The following is a 17455-nucleotide window of genomic DNA, read 5'->3' on the forward strand; positions in this document are numbered from 1 at the left end:
TCAAAGGTGTATATTTGTACCTAAATAGTACATATTAGGACCTTTTTAAAGGGTTCCATCCTGGTGACAGCATTTGTGCCTTTTTCTGACAGTGTATTTTTAAAAGACAATGTTGACATCTGCACACTAGGTGGTGATATAGGCAATATAACTACAAACTCTTCACCATTATAATCTTCCTCAAGTAGATACATTTAAATAAAAATTTAGATTACATTTTAAATAATATTAATAATTTACTATTATTATATAATTAATCTAAGTTTATAATGATATCTCAGTAAATACAATTTTATAGATATTGTCCCATTCACCTGCAGATCTTTATCAGATGGGCTAAGTCTGCAACATCCAAATCTTTCCTGCTTAGTTCAAATCTCAAAAATGTCTTTTTCTTGATAATACATTGATCATATGTTTCAAGACCGTAATAAACTAAATGTTGGAAACCTGATAAGTACATTAATTTCCCACGAAATCAGTCGAATGTAGTGGTTACAATAGACTTTTCATTCCATTGACTTCCATTCATGCGCATGCAAATGCATCAGACAGGAAACGCAAGCTCCTCTGAACAAATTTACATTTTCAAGTTTGGTGAACTTTGACCTGAGAATTTGTATCACATGAGGACGTGTGCGACCAATCGGACATCGACACTCAGCATACGTGACCTTTTCAGGAAATATTACAATGAGGAATCATTCAGAGTAGTGTTGCACAATCCTGTCTTGCTTTAAAAGATTATAAAATAAAATGGAAAAAATAAGCTGCCTGGACGACCGTATCGCTGCATACTGGAATAAATGATAAAATGTAACTCTTTCCCCCCAGAGTTTTTTTAAAAGTTGCCAGCCAGCGCCAGCATTTTTTATGATTTTCACAAAAGTTTAATGCCTTCCAGAAAATGTTCTTCTTTAAATATATTAACACACAATATGTAAGGAATAATTGATGATGGGCCATTGAACTATAAGAAAATAATGCACAGCCAAGGTGCAATGCGGAATGCAGCATTCAACAGACCCGTGGGTCTGTTGAATGCTGTATTCTGATTGGTCGAGAAATGTTCCGTAGGTATACATTAATTTCTGATAACCGCACACCTAACTTGTCAAATGTCTTAAAAAAAGGCACCAGAACAATGTTTGTGGTAACCGTGGTATAAGAGGAATAATTGACTCAGGTCCCTTGAGTTATTTGAAAATAATGCACACCCACGGTGTAAAGGGTGTGAATTATTTTCTTACAATTCAATGGCCCGTCGTCAATTATTCCTTACTGAAAGAACAGACCCTCTGCTTTCAAACAAACAAACCAAAAAAATGGAAAAACAATTTCATCCTATCTTCATTATCACCTCTGAAATATGGGTAGGTTTCTTCAAAAAATAAATTTTTTTATATATATTGCATTTTTTTGAAGGACTTTTAATAGAGATCAGTTTCAGAACGATGATCAAAAGATACTCTAACTGTTTTTGAATCAGTGGATGCTTCAGGGGCAGTTTCCCGGACAGGGATTAGACTAGTCCTAGACTAAAATAAATGTAAGAGCTGTCCAAACTGAAAACATCTTGCACTGACATATCTTAAAATACATCACATACATTTTGCCTTAAAATGCACACAGTTAATGATTTTAGTAAGGCATGTTTGTTAAAACTAGTTATATTTCCTGATTAAACTAAGGCCTAGTCCTGGCTTTAGCTAATCCCTGTCCTTGAAACCAACCCTCAGTGTTTTGTAAGATGGGTAAGAGCAGCACCTAGTGGATAATAGCAGAAAAATCGATTGCTGTAAAAACTTGCCAGGAAAGCCTCATTGGCAGGAAAAGCGTTTTTTCTTAAAGGAATAGTCTACTCATTTTCAATATTAAAATATGTTATTACCTTAACTAAGAATTGTTGATACATCCCTCTATCATCCGTGTGCGTGCACGTAAGCGCTGGAGCGCGCTGCGACGCTTCGATAGCATTTAGCTTAGCCCCATTCATTCAATGGTACCATTTAGAGATAAAGTTAGAAGTGACCAAACACATCAACGTTTTTCCTATTTAAGACGAGTAGTTATACGAGCAAGTTTGGTGGTACAAAATAAAACGTAGCGCTTTTCTAAGTGGATTTAAAAGAGGAACTATATTTTATGGCGTAATAGCACTTTTGGGAGTACTTCGACTCGGCGCAGTAACACCCTCCCTCTCCCATTATGAGAGTGAGAAGGGGAGCGGACTTTTCAGGCGAGTCGAAGTACTCCCAAAAGTGCTATTACGCCATAAAATATAGTTCCTCTTTTAAATCCGCTTAGAAAAGCGCTACGTTTTATTTTGTACCACCAAACTTGCTCGTATAACTACTCGTCTTAAATAGGAAAAACGTTGATGTGTTTGGTCACTTCTAACTTTATCTCTAAATGGTACCATTGATTGAATGGGGCTAAGCTAAATGCTATCGAAGCGCGCTCCAGCGCTTACGTGCACGCACACAGATGATAGAGGGATGTATCAACAATTCTTAGTTAAGGTAATAACATATTTTAATATTGAAAATTAGTAGACTATTCCTTTAATTTACGAGATAAATTGTCAATGGCGGGGAAAGAGTAAAACAAATAGGTGGTTGTTGCATAATGTCACGGTTTCTCAGAGGTCTGTGTAGAACTTTCTCATACTGAAAGTTTTTTGTTTAAAGGAAAACACCACTGTTTTTCAATATTTCACTATGTTCTTACCTCAAATTAGACAAATTAATACATACCCATCTTTTTCAATGCGTGCAGTTTTAATCTTTGTACAGCGCATCGTGAATGTGTTAGCATTTAGCCTAGCCCCATTCATTCCTTAAGATCCAAACAGGGATGAATTTAAAAGCCACCAAACACTTCCATGTTTTCCCTATTTAAAGACATGAGTAGTTACATGAGTAAGTATTGGGGCACAAATATAAAACTTTTGTTTGGAGCCATAGGAATGAATGGGGCTAGGCTAAATGCTAACACATTCACGAAGCGCTGTACAAAGATTAGAAGTGCATGCATTCAAAAAAAAAGGTATGTATTAATTCATCTAAGTTGAGGTAAGAACATAGTAAAATATTGAAAAACTGTGGTGTTTTCCTTTAACACACTGTTTAGGATTAACAGGCCTGAAATGGGGCCCTGAGCCTTATTCACAGAAAGCATTGTTTACAATGTCCTATATAACTGTATAGGTTTTATCTCACAGTACCTCAGCTGTCTCCAGTGATTGTATCTCGCGTGGGAGCTCCACAGCATGACGAGTGAAGTAATCCATGGTGATAGCGTCATTCCAGTAGCTCAAGTTGTTCTCCTGAGAGGCAGACTTTCTCTTTCTCCTCATACAGCATACGGTAAGCAGCACGGCTGAAAAAGAATATACAAATTAAAACAGATGCTCCGATACATATTTAATATCAAATATTTTTGTTTTAGCTTTAATCCATCATTTCTGAATTTTGAATGAAATGTTTCAGAAACTTGTAAGCAAATTGTTCAAAGTCGTGAAGGGAATGTTCTTTTCTTTGGGAACAAGGGTTTGGAGGAGGTGTGATATTGGTTACTCACAGCATGAAGAAACAGGCACGCTAATGGCAAGAACCAACCACACAATGTCCATTTTGTCCAGGCAGATGGTGTTTTTTTCATGAGGAGGAACCAGTGCGGGACCTGACTGGTTCCCAGATTCCCATGGGCCTTGCGTGGTGGCTGGAACCTGCCTGTTCATGAAGCTCCCGCTCGCTGTTGAGGGCGTCTTTGCGACGCTAGAGTCATTCGCTCCAGGCCATGAGACATCAGTGCTGTTGATGGGGTGAAGAGAATCGGTGGTCGTGTTGGTGGCAGCTGAAGTGTTTTCCAGAGTGCTTTCTGCTGAAGACGAGACGTTGGATGTTGTTTTGGGTGTGGAGGGCGGAGCTGGGGAAGGAGGCTGGTTTTCAGTTGGTGCCAACGTATCCAAAGGTTGCGTTGGGTTCTCAGTATGAGATACATCACGCAAAGTGATAATGTGATGTGGAGCCAACTCCTTGGCGCTTTGCCCTTTGTGAGCTCTGGCAGCAGAAAACGATAAAGGTGATTGAAGCGAGGATGGATGATGAATGGGATTGACAGACCTTTGCGCTCCCATGTTTCCAGTCTCTGGGAACGTTTCACCAGAGGCCACACTGCTTTCAGTTCCTGAGAGAAAAGAATATCCAGAGTCTGAATTTGTGGCCTGTTTCACACTGGAGGGCCAGCTTGGTGGCTTGCTGCTGATTGTACTCTGCCTGTCAGTATAAGTGCTAAGTTCTTGGGTCAGTTTGGGTACATCTACTTTCTCCAAATGAGGGTTTTGAGATGCTGTCTGGTCCCTTGAAAGAAGTCCAAGTGTTGCACCCTCTGTTACAGCAATAACTGGGACTTTGGCAGAAGGTACAGTGGTCTCCGGTGTCTGGAGTGTGTGGATGGCAGACCCTTTGAGGGGGGCTTCAAGAAGAGGCGATGCTTGGTCATGCAGCTCATCACTGCTGGAACCCTCTTGCCAGTTTAAGGGCTTTGGTGAGAGAGTGGCAAGAGTTATGCGTCTTGTTGACATTGAGACAGGGTCCAGAGGGGTTCGGCTGGGGTGAAGCTCCTCAGAGGAGATCGCCAGCCCAACTGGCATTGACAGAATCAGGAAAACACCTGAGGAACAAAGAAAGAAGTCAATGAAGAGATTATGGATTTATAATCAAATTTGTGGTGTGTATGCATTCTGTGAAAATATAACCTTGATATCTTTTAACCCTAACCTAACCCTAAATCAAACTTTCATGATCCAAATCTCATAATTAGATTATAAATCACATACAGTAAGTCCACTTGGAGGACATAAGAGGTAAATAGTTCAGTACTTCACATGTGTAATATACTATGGCTGTGCATATTTGTGTGGTTAAAAGAAAAAGATGCTGATATCCTGCCAGTATTTTCCATAACACCTGAGTGATGAGAGGCCAGTGTTTCATCAACATCCTTTTTCAGTTGCTATGGAAACCAAGCTTTAGGTCTTACAAGATCAGAAGACGACATGAAGAGATGATGAGTCAGTTAAATGTCACCTGCTGAGATATCCTCTGCTTATCTTTGTATTACCTGTTTAATGGTCTACATTCTGTATAGGCACAGAATTCTTAAAGGGATAGTTCACCCAATATTGAACATTTTGTTTATTTACGCACTCTCTTGTCATCTGAGCCCACATTGTTTTCTTTGCTTTTTAAAATCCAAATGCAGATTTTTTTTTAATTCAGTGCATATCTATCAGGTTTAGACAGTTTTAAAGCAATACCAACAACAGGAAAGTAGAGGGGTTAATGTCTTCAGAATATATAATATAATATATAACACGAGTTATTTAAAGAAACAGTATGTAGGATTGTGGCCAAAACTGGTATTACAATCACAAAACTTGTGGCTAAAACTGGTACTGCAGTCACACAACTGGTGACCAATACACAAAATGACAACATAAACATCAGTTGAGGGCTGCAACTCCACTTTTTAAATGACAATATCCTGGCCATACCACTGTTGTCAGTGATATAAGTATTAGAAATGAAAATGATTTCTTAATGTCTAGTGACATATCAGGGTCATTTTATGATTAATTGATATAAATTTCTTACATACTGTTCCTTTAACACTCCTAGGTCATTTTAAAGCTTGAAGGGTTTTCTGGTTACTATTGGAGTGGATGGTGACTGAGGTGGTCACCATCCCCTCCCATAGTAACCATAAAACCTTAAACAACACTTTTTTTAATATAAAATGGGTTTGGGTTATGAAAAACAAAGAAAGGCATTGTGGGATTAAATGTCATGAGGATGTAAATAATGACAGTTTCTCTATTCTCAGTCATTGATGCACATTTAATGTATACATCATACCATACTGTTCCCATGTGCTTACATATTATCAGGAATAATACATATAGTCGACAACTCTAGTGCTTTTATCTCTCAAAAGCATCTTATATGGCCTATAAATAAAACTGAGTTGTGGATTTGATTCCCAAGAAACACACATGATAAAAATTGTAATGCACCATGCTAAAAATTGCTATGCAAGTCGGGTGTGCCAAAGGCATAAATGTAAATTACTTTTAACCCCACAAAAACCTATTTTGAAATCTGATCCAGCTATAAAATGCAAATTTAAAAAAGTATAAATATTATAAAGCATATTTGGCATGGTACCGTATCCTTTCCCATGCTGCAAAAAATACATTTTTTTGGCCATGTTTTTAATATATGCTAAATACATTTTGTAGACAGTAAAGCTTAATTAAATATATTTTTTAATTTAAAAATTAACATTCATATATATTAACATATTTCAAGATGTATTTCAAGGTTAACAATTCTAATTTTACAACCCATATGGCAAAAAATATATTTTTTCTAATATAAAAATTTGAATAAAATGTATAACGTATTAGTATAAAATGTTTAAGTATGTATACAATATAAAACGATAATTATATTTTTGTAGTTGAAAATATATTTATTTTAATCTTTTCAAACCTGTTATGTTTACAGGTTTGTAACATACAAAGTTTTTTTTCAGTGCAGCGTGAATATAAATGCTTAAAAATATATATAAAATATAATTCATAATATACAAAAAATGGCCAAACATTATTTCAGTAAATATATTTTTGGAAATGTATATTTGGAAGTTTATTTTTTACCGTATGGGTTGACAAAACAGGTAATGTTAGCTACCCTGCTGCTCTGACATGACAGTATATGAGGTTTGCCACATGCGGGTTGTATTCAGGTCCAAGTAAAGAGGACCCAAGTTTGAATGTGATCCACGACGTCGTTCATCTAATTCATCTTTCATGCACTTTGGCACAAAGTCAATGTGGCGTTTGGCAGATTCTGCCAACAAACTGGTATTTCTGACTGGTGTGAGGCTGGGATTAAGCATATTCAAAGTAAAAGTATTTATAATACGTGCTGAAAGCATTCGGTCTATTCAATTATCTCATTTTTAACGGAGGTGGCGTTCAGCAGCTTTTGCATCTGAGCTCGTCATATAAAGTTTTGCTTTTTCTACCAGTGATTTTCTTAGTAAAGTTTTTTTTAAACAGACTTTTCCTAACCATCTACCATCTCACGCTGAGAAAGCATTCTTATGCCAGAAACTTACATGCGTGCTACAAAACCTTGCTGATTTAAAAGTCTAAAAATATTGACAGTATTTGCCATGTCCTGTTTTCTTGGACTCATTTGGAAGAAGCTTATTTCTGATACACTTCTGCCAATCCAACACAGCATTAATAAAACATCACCTTCATAAATAAAACATGAATTCTTGCTCATTTCAGAACAAAGTGGCACGCTTAAATCAGACACAAGCTCCCAAACTCGCCTCCCTCCGCGCATATCTTCAACAAATTCCCAGCATTTAACAAGCTGTTCTCCATATGTATCTGAAAGTGCAGACGGGCGTTAAAATGATCTAAATATGAGCTCCTAGATCCAATGTAAACATGACGCTTATTAAAAATCATAAACAGATGTCCTGTTAACCGTGTCATGAAACATTTGAGATAATGTGAAAATATATGCTAGTGATTTTTTGGATATAATGAATCATGCATATTACATATTGAGCCATTAACGGCATAATAGGGTGATTCTCACGAAAACTTGGTTTTAAAAATGTCAAGCATGAAAATGTAAAAATTGCTTAAATTTACTTTTTTCCGACCAGACATTGAAAAACAAAGTCTGGAGTAAATGGGAACATTAATTTAAAAACTTTTACTTATCATTTAACACTTTTTGTAACATAATTTAAAAAATTTGTCCTAAAAAATCTCATTACCGCAACAGTCAGAAAACATCAACACTGACATATTTTCAAAATGACATGACAAACCTGAAAGAACATAATTTGGAGATTCTGCACATGCATTTAAAATCAAAGTATTATGCTTCTATTAATTAAATTAACATTTAATAAGCATCTGTTGCGGTAATGATAATCAAAATGTCGTGTAAGCATTCTGACAAGACAATATTTCAAATTAACTGTAAAAAAATGATCTTACCTGGTAGCCATCTTGAAGTAACTGGTCCATGTGTTTGGTCACTCAAAATCAAACTATGTGTGCTTAAACTGTTCTCAAAAAGTGTTGCAGAGGATGAGAACATCAGGCAAGGACACATCAGATTCCTAAATTTTCTTCATTATTATTATACATGAATATTCAGTAAAAATTTTTCTGTCATCTAAAGTAGTCTAGCAAAACATCCATTTATTTTTTTTCTTAATATTTTTGTGTTAATTTGATTAAATTACAACATAACGCATGTTCAAACACAGCCGGACACATTGCGGTAATGAGAATTTCAGCAGAAAATGAGATAAAATTTACAATTATAAATTCTTATGTTGAAATCACACATTGTGCAAGGTAGAACACAGTATTGTGTTAATTCTGATGCTTTTTAATGTTATTATATTACACATTTTAAAGCTAAAATCATTAGTGCCGTGATGTTTCAATGGTTTCGTGAGAATCACCCAATAACAAATTGATGTTATGTCTGTCTGATAGTAACAAGAATGATTCAGACTAAGAACAAGATTATTTTGTTATTATTATTATTATTATTAACTAACATGAATAGTTTACTTTGCCTCTCAGAGTTTGGTTGCTACTAACCTAGTATATTCCAGTAAAACCAGTATTAGTTCTTCCTTAAAATGCCAGCTGTGTTTTTTTTGTGGGGGGGTGGTTGTAAGAACCTACGAGTACCGAGGCAATTATATTAAAACAGGTAAACAGACTGTAAGCGGTCCATGGATTTTCATTACTTAATAGGAATGTTGTTCCAGGTCCAACAAAGCATGATCCAAAAACATGTCCAAACTGGGTAAATCATATTACGCCACATGATGAGAGTGTGTGGTTGTGGATGAATGAATGGAAATGTAGACAAAGAATTTGTCATACCATTAAAACATTTTTTTAAAAACACTGGCCTGACCAAGGTTATCTCCCATTTATCAATGAATGACTCACTTTCAAATTGGCATTTATGCTGCCACACACATACATAAACAAACAAACAAACAAACACATATACACACTCATCTGACTCACATTATAATAATGAGTGGGAGGAAGAGAAAGGAAAACATACTGCACTATTGTACATCTCAGCATCAGTACTGGGCAAAGTCACTTTACAAATAGGAACCGAAGCATAAGGTCCATATGAAGATGCTGCAACATTTGCATTCGCAGTGAGCATCACCATGAGAGCTAACAGCAACTGCTTGTTACTAAGTTACAATATTTGACATGCACCGAACTTAACATGCATCTACACTGCTTTACTTCATAAAGTAAATGTATGCATTTGGCAGACACTTTAATTTAAAACATTGTATCAGTATATCTGTTCCCGGTTCCTTCAATCCATGGCCTTTGAGCTGATAACATGGATCGTGACTTTGACACAACCAAACAAAGTGAATTCTGACATCAGGACCTCCAGTGCATAAACATGTACACTATATTCATAATGCATCTGTGAGCATTTGTATGTGTGTCCGTGGCTCTATGTTTTGATGGAGTATAGGTCTAACAGGGTCTAACACAGACACAAACACCCAGCCTCCTCTCTTCGAGAGAAACAACAGCAGATCTGTTAAACTGGACTTTTCCACTGAAAGCAAATTAACAGGCCACAATGATGGAGAGTCCAATGGAAAAAGAACAAGCTTTTATTCACTGCCATTACAGAATGAAGCGAGGGAGGAAAGGTATGTGTGATGGAGACAGAACTAAACAGAAAATGAGAAATATAAGATGAAAAATGGATCTGCATAAGTTCATTGTTATTATTTGATAGATAAATTAGTTTGACAAGTCAGAGCTTGCATGTGGAATGATTAACCTTGCAATAATTGCTTCCTCTGTTTCAGTGCTAAAGAATGACTTTCATTATAAAATTACATTGAAAATGACTTCTGATTTACAATAATATGTTCTGAGACATAATGGGTAGCGAGGTCTTTCTCTGACATTCGGCTACATCGCAGTCCGAGTTGCAGGAATGAACAAACATTCATTTTGGGTCTTACACTTTTTAGAAGTTTGTTAACCCTTAATCAGTGTTTGGGGTCCCAGGGAACCCCACTGGACATTTCCTTCATTTTTTACCTTCATCTCAGGGGCATGAAACTATGTGACTTTTCTTAAATAATCTATATAAACATGCACAAAAAACTGGGCTTGATTTGGTTGTTCTAAAGGTGTGTACATTTTTTTTAGCGTTTAAGGTGTTCGGGGTCAAAATGACCCCACATTGTTAATGAATGGGGAAATGAAAAAATATAGTTTTTTTTTTCATTTTGTTTGTCAAAAAATAAAAGTAAATCCATTATATATATATATATATATATATATATATATATATATATATATATATATAATTCTGAGGAGAAGTTGAAACATCAACAAAAATTAAGGTAAAATGAAATGAGTCCCTATGGATCTCTATCTCTATTGGATATATGTGGTCATTGCACTTGCTTTCTTTAATTATAATTTCTAACATTTATCCACAAACCAGCAGATGTCAGTATTCTATCCCTAACACATACAGCAATGTCCAAAAACAATTTATATTTCATTAAGATCGACATTTAAGGGATTTTTTCTTTAAAAAAATCAAATAATTTCTTCATGAGGCAATTTATGGCCTAGTTAAGTACAGTCCAGTCTCACGAAATTTCCTGATATAGTCACGTAACTTTTTGAATCTTTTTTCGTCATATTGTTACAAATTTCCGGATTGTTTTTTGATTGTATCACAAATTTTTGTTTACATGTCACTGTCTCATATTGGTTACTCAACTGTTTTGTCCTATTTTCTTACCATTGTCGCTTCGGTTTAGGGTTAGTTTTATATAAAATGACATCCTTACCCAAACCCAACTCTAACCCTAACGTCAGGCGACAATAGTTTAAAAATCAGAAAATATAAAAAAAATAATCAGAAAAAATTGTATAAACCAATACTTAAAGTGACATCCTAATTCAAACACCAAATCTAACCCTAAACCGAAGCGACAATGGTTTGAAATAGGAAAAAGCAGTTGAGTAACCAATACGTGACAGGGAAACGTAAACAGAAATTCGTGATACGATCACACACACAAAAAATGCGGAAATTCGTGAATCAAAAAGTTACGTGACTATATCACGAAATTTCGTGAGACTGAGTAGTTAAGTAATTGTGCAGTAATTGGTAAAAAAAACTTACAAATTTCTACAAAAACACTATATATAAATGTATAGTTGAGAAGTAAATAAATCAGACGCCAAACACTAAAAACGTTATCCTTTTTGAACACTGATTAAGGGTTAATGGGTTAGTTCACCTAAAAACCATCCAGTCACTCTAATGTCATTCCTAACATTTATAATAATAGTACTTGGTGTCATTGATGTCAAAAATGGCATTTGATTTTTAAAGAACTCAGCAAATAACCTTTTCAATTTTATCTGCTTGTCAGCCTATTCGTGGCTTAGGAGATGAAAGAATACAGATGATGGTCAAAATTAACTGGATGAGTTTCACAGTGAGCTCTATAAATGCTGGGTTATTTACAACCCAGTATTGAGTCAAAAAGAGACAAACCCAGCAGTCATTTTAAAGCAACACCAAAGAGTTTTTTTTAACCTTAAAATAACGTTTCCAAAAAAGTTGTTCATCCACTTGAAACACGGTGAACGGCACTTTCACATTCGCTTTGCAGCCCTCTATCGGCCAAAACCGCACAAAAGAAGTTTCCAACTGTCGGGTCGCGGTCCTGTCGAGTGAAAACTACAAAAACTTGCTTTACGGCAGACCTACAATCCAATCAGAGCCAGCTATTTACGACAGTGGTAATGGACAATTCCGCTTCCAAACTGTAGGGGGAGAAAAGAGCAAAAACTCTTTAGTGTTGCTTTAAAATGTTTAGATTTGACCCAACAATAGGTTAAAACAACCCAGCATAGATTATATTACAACCCACTGGGTTGGGTTTGTTCCTTTTTGACCCAACATTGGAGTGTATTTTTAGAGTGTATATGAGGTCAAAGGAAGGGTGTGTGTTTGGTCGAGTTAAAGTGAGAAGGTGAATGAGTTGCTAGGTATTAGGATGTAATATCACTAATAAATTATCCTCTGATTTACGATTAAGCCGACCTCTATCCATTAGCACAGTGCGGGAAAAGGAATTTATGCAGTAAATATATTAAAATTAAAGTCTCTGGAATGCATAAATAGCCTGTGGCGTTCATAAAGTGCTGCATAGATGTGACATTCATAAATAATATGAAAAGATCCATCTAGCACACTGATCCTTGAACTGTCTGTAAGTCTGTACCATCCGAGCCACAGACAGTAAGATCTCAAATGGCCTCGACAGACTGTATGAGTTTACAGCTTATCTTCCCATCCATCACTCAATATTATGTGCGAGAATCACCTGCAGGGACAAGCCAAGATGTCCTCTGCAGTATGAGACTTCAACAGTGGTGACTGTCACATCTCTCAGACAACATTTTTGCCCCATATAAAACAAAAAATTGAATAACGTTGGTTCTTTCATATTGTCATGAAATACGTGACCCTGTCTGTGAAATTCAGGCTAAAATATCATAACTTTATTTAAAATTAGGACCTGTCAAAGGATGGATGGATATTAAAGGTTATTTTTAAAGGTCCCCCTAAAAAAAGTTTTTTTTACGGTTTACAGTAAATGTGCATAAATGGGCTCCAGTAAGTACCATTCCAATCTACTAGAAGCATCCATAAATAGGTCACAACAGCAGATGTCATCATTAATGCCTTGCTTTGTGAAGAAATGCAGGAGAAGTGACATGTGCAACATGCACAATGAGTGGACCAAACAAGTCTCCCTGTGGTGAAAACCTTGCTGGATCGCAGGGATAAACTGAGCACTCAGTCAAGCAGAAATTGTAAGATGTAGGAAATAAGGTCTATCCTGGGTGTTCGATTAGCACAAGACTTTGCTGATATACTCAATAACTGGGAAGTCTGGCTGCTTCCCCAACAGAACAGATGTAAACACTGTTGTTTTGATAATGAACATTTAAATCTTCTCTTGACCCCCAGTCTTCCATGAATTGTGTTTCATCTGTCACATTAATTGGGCTGGGACACCAGTAGTAATTAGTATTCAACAGTGGATTACACCTTTAGCCTGAAGTCAAAGAGTCTAACAAGTTTCTGTGCAAGACATAGAAATCTTTAGTGTCAAAAGCGCTTTTTATCACTTTATCAGCTCTAAATACTGGCAAACACAGGGTTTAAATACTCAAACCATATTCAGATGTTTTACATCTGATCACATGAATGATGTTAACACATGAATCAGACGATGCACCAATTCTTGCATTTCTTGAAATAAAATCCAGAGACCACTAAGTCTGAGACCAAGACAAGACGAGACCACCCATACAGCAAAAAATAAATGTCTCTGGCCAAAAATATATTTTAAATATATGCTAAATACATTTTGTAGAAAGTAATGCTCAACTGAATATATTTTCTATTTGGAAATATACCTTAAAGGTGCAGTGTGTAATTTTTAGAAAGATCTCTTGACAAAAATGCAAAAAAATATACAAAACTATATTATCAGGGGTGTATAAAGACCTTTTTATAATGAATCGTTATGCTTTTATTACCTTAGAATGAGACCTTTTTATCTACAGAAGGTCCCCTTATGTGGAAGTAGTCATTTTGTGAGTCCAACAATGACATGTTTTTCCAGTGGCGGCTACAATTGCTTTTCTATGTGTTTCAAAATCGCAACCTTACCACTAGCTGCTGCTAAAATTTACACACTGCACCTTTAATGCATTAAAATGTACCTCAAAATGTATTTTTAAAGGCAAGCAAATACATTTCTAATTTTACATCCCATATGGCAAAAATGTATTTTTTGCCTAAATAAATTTTAAATATATGCTAAATACAAGCTCATTTTATAAAGTATATTTTTGAAGTTAAAAATAAATTTAATTTTAACCTTTTTAAAACTGCTACGTTTACAGGTTCGTAACATAAGCATAAAAAGTTTTTCTTTCAGTGCGACGTGAATATATTTCCTTGGATTCATATTTATGAAGGGCTAAATATTTTGAATGCTTTAAAATATATTTACTTTTAAATATGTTTCAAAATATACAAAAAATGGCCAAAAAATATATCGGTGAGAAATTTGTAAACATATTCCAAAATATATTTTTAGCAAATATAATTTTGGAAATTTTTTGTTTATTTTAAAACAGATTATTTTTTTGCCAAATGGGCAAAGAAAATCGAGACCTAAGGTGTTTCTCAATGTTAAGGAAGGATGCTCGGAAGCCAGAATTTCAAGGATGCTACGTCATCGACATCCGTCGAAGGACTGTTCCAAAGGTTCCTCGGAATTTCAAGGATGCATGTAGCCTTCGCGGTCTCAAAACACCCACAATCCTATACGCGCAGCGTCGAAAGCACACCTTTTCACTGACGTAATGACCCAATGACATGCACTTGCTAGCCTGTTTCATTTATGGCGCTGTCCCAAATGGCACACTCCGGACTTGTGGACCTCCTCAGAGTCCACACTTTGATGACATCATGTAGTGCAGACCTTAGGGACCCTTGATGCAAGTCCAAGAGGGTGCACCAGAGTCGTATTTTGGGACAAACTCGAGCATCACGTTGGAAATAGGAAGAAAAGTTGCCCATCAGTGTGAACTCCTCCCTTCTGTCGTCTGATTGGTCAGATTCCCCTTTCGCAAGGACTTCTGGGTTGGTAAAGTGCACGAAGCCTGCTGCAGTGCGGGCTTCGCCGAAGACCGTATCAAGGGTGCAAAGGGGATGCCGATGAGCACACTTCGGTGCGTAAAAATTACAGATGGGACACCCTACGGACTCGTAGACTAAGCGAGCACGCGCAATTTAAGGCCACGAGACCGAAAGTCCACATGAAGGGTGCAATACATGTTCTCCGAATGCTAAAGAGGAGCCTCGCCTAGCCCCTAAAGGAAGTGACTTGGAAAGACCAAGTATATCCTTGACATTGAGAAAAACCTCGAGACAAGACTCTGATTGGTTGAATTACACAGGATTTCCGGGAGATGTGTGTGTCGCGATTCGCACGGAAGCAACACAAAGCCGTCTGACTGAAGAAGAAAGCTTTCATGTTTACATCAGTGACATCATCCTTCATCAACATCGAATAAACACTGCATGTTTAAAAGTATGCAAGGTATTTTAACGGGTTTGCTATTGTTGTTTTAAACTATAGAGACTTCGTGAAGGATGGTTGCACACTGGTCTGTTATCGTGGCGACATCTCCAAGCCCCAAACATAACATGACACAACGCGAAACGTGATTGGTTGTTTTACGTGTCATTCATATGGTCTATTGTGCGGTCATTGGCAATTCAAAGCTGCCATGGTTCCCAGACCTTCAGTAGGTCTGGCTACATGAGACCTGGCAGACGCTTTAATCCAAAATTATTCACATTTGCGTATTGAACCCATGACATCTCTGCATTGCCAGTCTACTAGTCTTCTTATCTACTAGTTGAGCTTCAGGAACACCAAAATTCAAGTGTGTTTGAGAGCAAGTGAGCTGCCATATTGTGCTTTTTTTGGATGGTAAACACACCAATGTAATAAGATACATTTGAACAGTTCAGATGCAAAACCCACTAAGTGCGTCTGGCATGATTGCTTGTTAATTATAATTTTTAAATATTTTTTTTTGAATGGATTAAGCGAATTTGACACGGAAGTATTTGATGAACATATACGTTTCGAGAGCATCCGGTTACAATTATTATCTCATTTTTGACAGAGGTGGCCTTTAGCGGCTTGCATCTGAACTCTTAATTTGTAGTCACAAAATAGGACACACAGTAAACACATTTAAGATGCAAGTGTCAAAACAGTATCTCAGGTGACCACTCGAGATTGTTGATTTTTTATACTAGATACAGATTGTACTTAAATTGCCCAAAACAAATAAGTTTTTATACACTGTCAGACAAAATGGTCAAAAATGGTCCCATAGCTATCACTGGGGTAGTACCCTTTAAAAAGGTCCTAATACAATGCACCTCTGAGGTGCAAATGTGTACTTTTTGAAAGGTGAAATTTCTTGTCAATTTGTTCTGACAGTGTAGTTTACTTAGTGTCTACTGAGTGCTAAAACAACAAAGCCGGTGGTGGCCTTTGCACAAAATACCACTAAAAAGTAGATGATAAAAATACACACATAAACCTATACAGTACATTTTAACTGTTGACATGCTAAATAAAAGCTCTTTGACATTCACACAAAGGATTATTTTAAGCTACAAATGCGAACAAAACCCAAACAATGAATCCGACCAATGAATAAATTCCTCTGGTGTCTCTGTGGGGTTCAAGTCTTTAAAGTAAGTGACACTTTGCCCCAGAGAACTGTGGGTCAGTTAGGGCTTTTCCTGTGTTGAGGGAGGGGCAGGGTGGCGCAGATGTGAGCTCATAGATAAAGCGACAACCATAATACCCCCTGATAACGGCTTCCTGTTTGTGATTTTGGTTGCCTTGGTGCTCTGCAGTCCCTCTGAACTTTCGGATGTTTACCCAGTCAGAAGGGTAGACAAGCACAGAAGGAATGAATTTGTTTATTGACGATATCAAATCTGTCATTTACATGAACGCTTACAGATCTTTAATTATTATTTCGGGTGCACAGGACGCAAACACTTTAAACAGGAAATTCTTAACACATAAGTCATATCATTGAGCTACAGTAGCTCAAAATATTCCTAGTGAAAAAGGGATGGGGGTAACTATTTAAACAGGATTATCTGCAGTTGTAACTGAGCTAATCTTAAAAAAATTTAAAGAGCACCTATTTCATTGCTAAAAATTTGATTATTTGGTATAATGCAATGTGTTCGCGTGGTTTATGGTTAAAAACACATCATTTTCCACATACCATACATTTTTGTAGCTCCAGATTTCACTCTCTTCCTGAAACGCACGGATTTGAAAAGCTCTGTGTCCCTGATTGGCCAGCTAATCTGTATGTTGTGATTGGCCTGAATACATCTGACGTCACCAGGAAATGTGATGCTCCTTACCATGTTTGAAAGATTCGCTCACAATGCAATGCTTACAGGAGTTAATTTACAGGCTGTGAGTCAATTATGATAATGTCGGACTTTACTACATCACCAATCCCAGGAAGTAAACTGTTGCTTACAATCCGTGCGTTTGTTGTAGTCCAAGAAAAGAGATTTATGTTTGAGACGATATCTCGCGTCATCGTTTACTTTGGGGTTTGTACCTTTTTGCATATTGTGAACATGTACTTATACACACTTACACC

At 36.5% G+C, this 17455-nt stretch overlaps 1 protein-coding gene across 2 annotated transcripts in view; it reads right to left on the minus strand.

The window, feature by feature from the left end:
- tmem108 (transmembrane protein 108) overlaps window positions 1-17455 on the minus strand; it is a 67573-nt gene that overhangs the window by 2224 nt on the left and 47894 nt on the right. For both annotated transcript variants that reach the window (XM_055181953.2, XM_055181954.2), the window contains 2 exons: window positions 3583-4677; window positions 3227-3381 (listed from right to left, as the gene is read on the minus strand). In XM_055181953.2, coding sequence (XP_055037928.2) covers window positions 3227-3381; window positions 3583-4677 — 1250 coding nt within the window. The remainder of the gene's footprint in view (window positions 1-3226; window positions 3382-3582; window positions 4678-17455) is intronic.

Source organism: Misgurnus anguillicaudatus, chromosome 25 (assembly GCF_027580225.2).
Source record: "Misgurnus anguillicaudatus chromosome 25, ASM2758022v2, whole genome shotgun sequence".
Classification (NCBI taxonomy): Eukaryota; Metazoa; Chordata; class Actinopteri; order Cypriniformes; family Cobitidae; genus Misgurnus; species Misgurnus anguillicaudatus.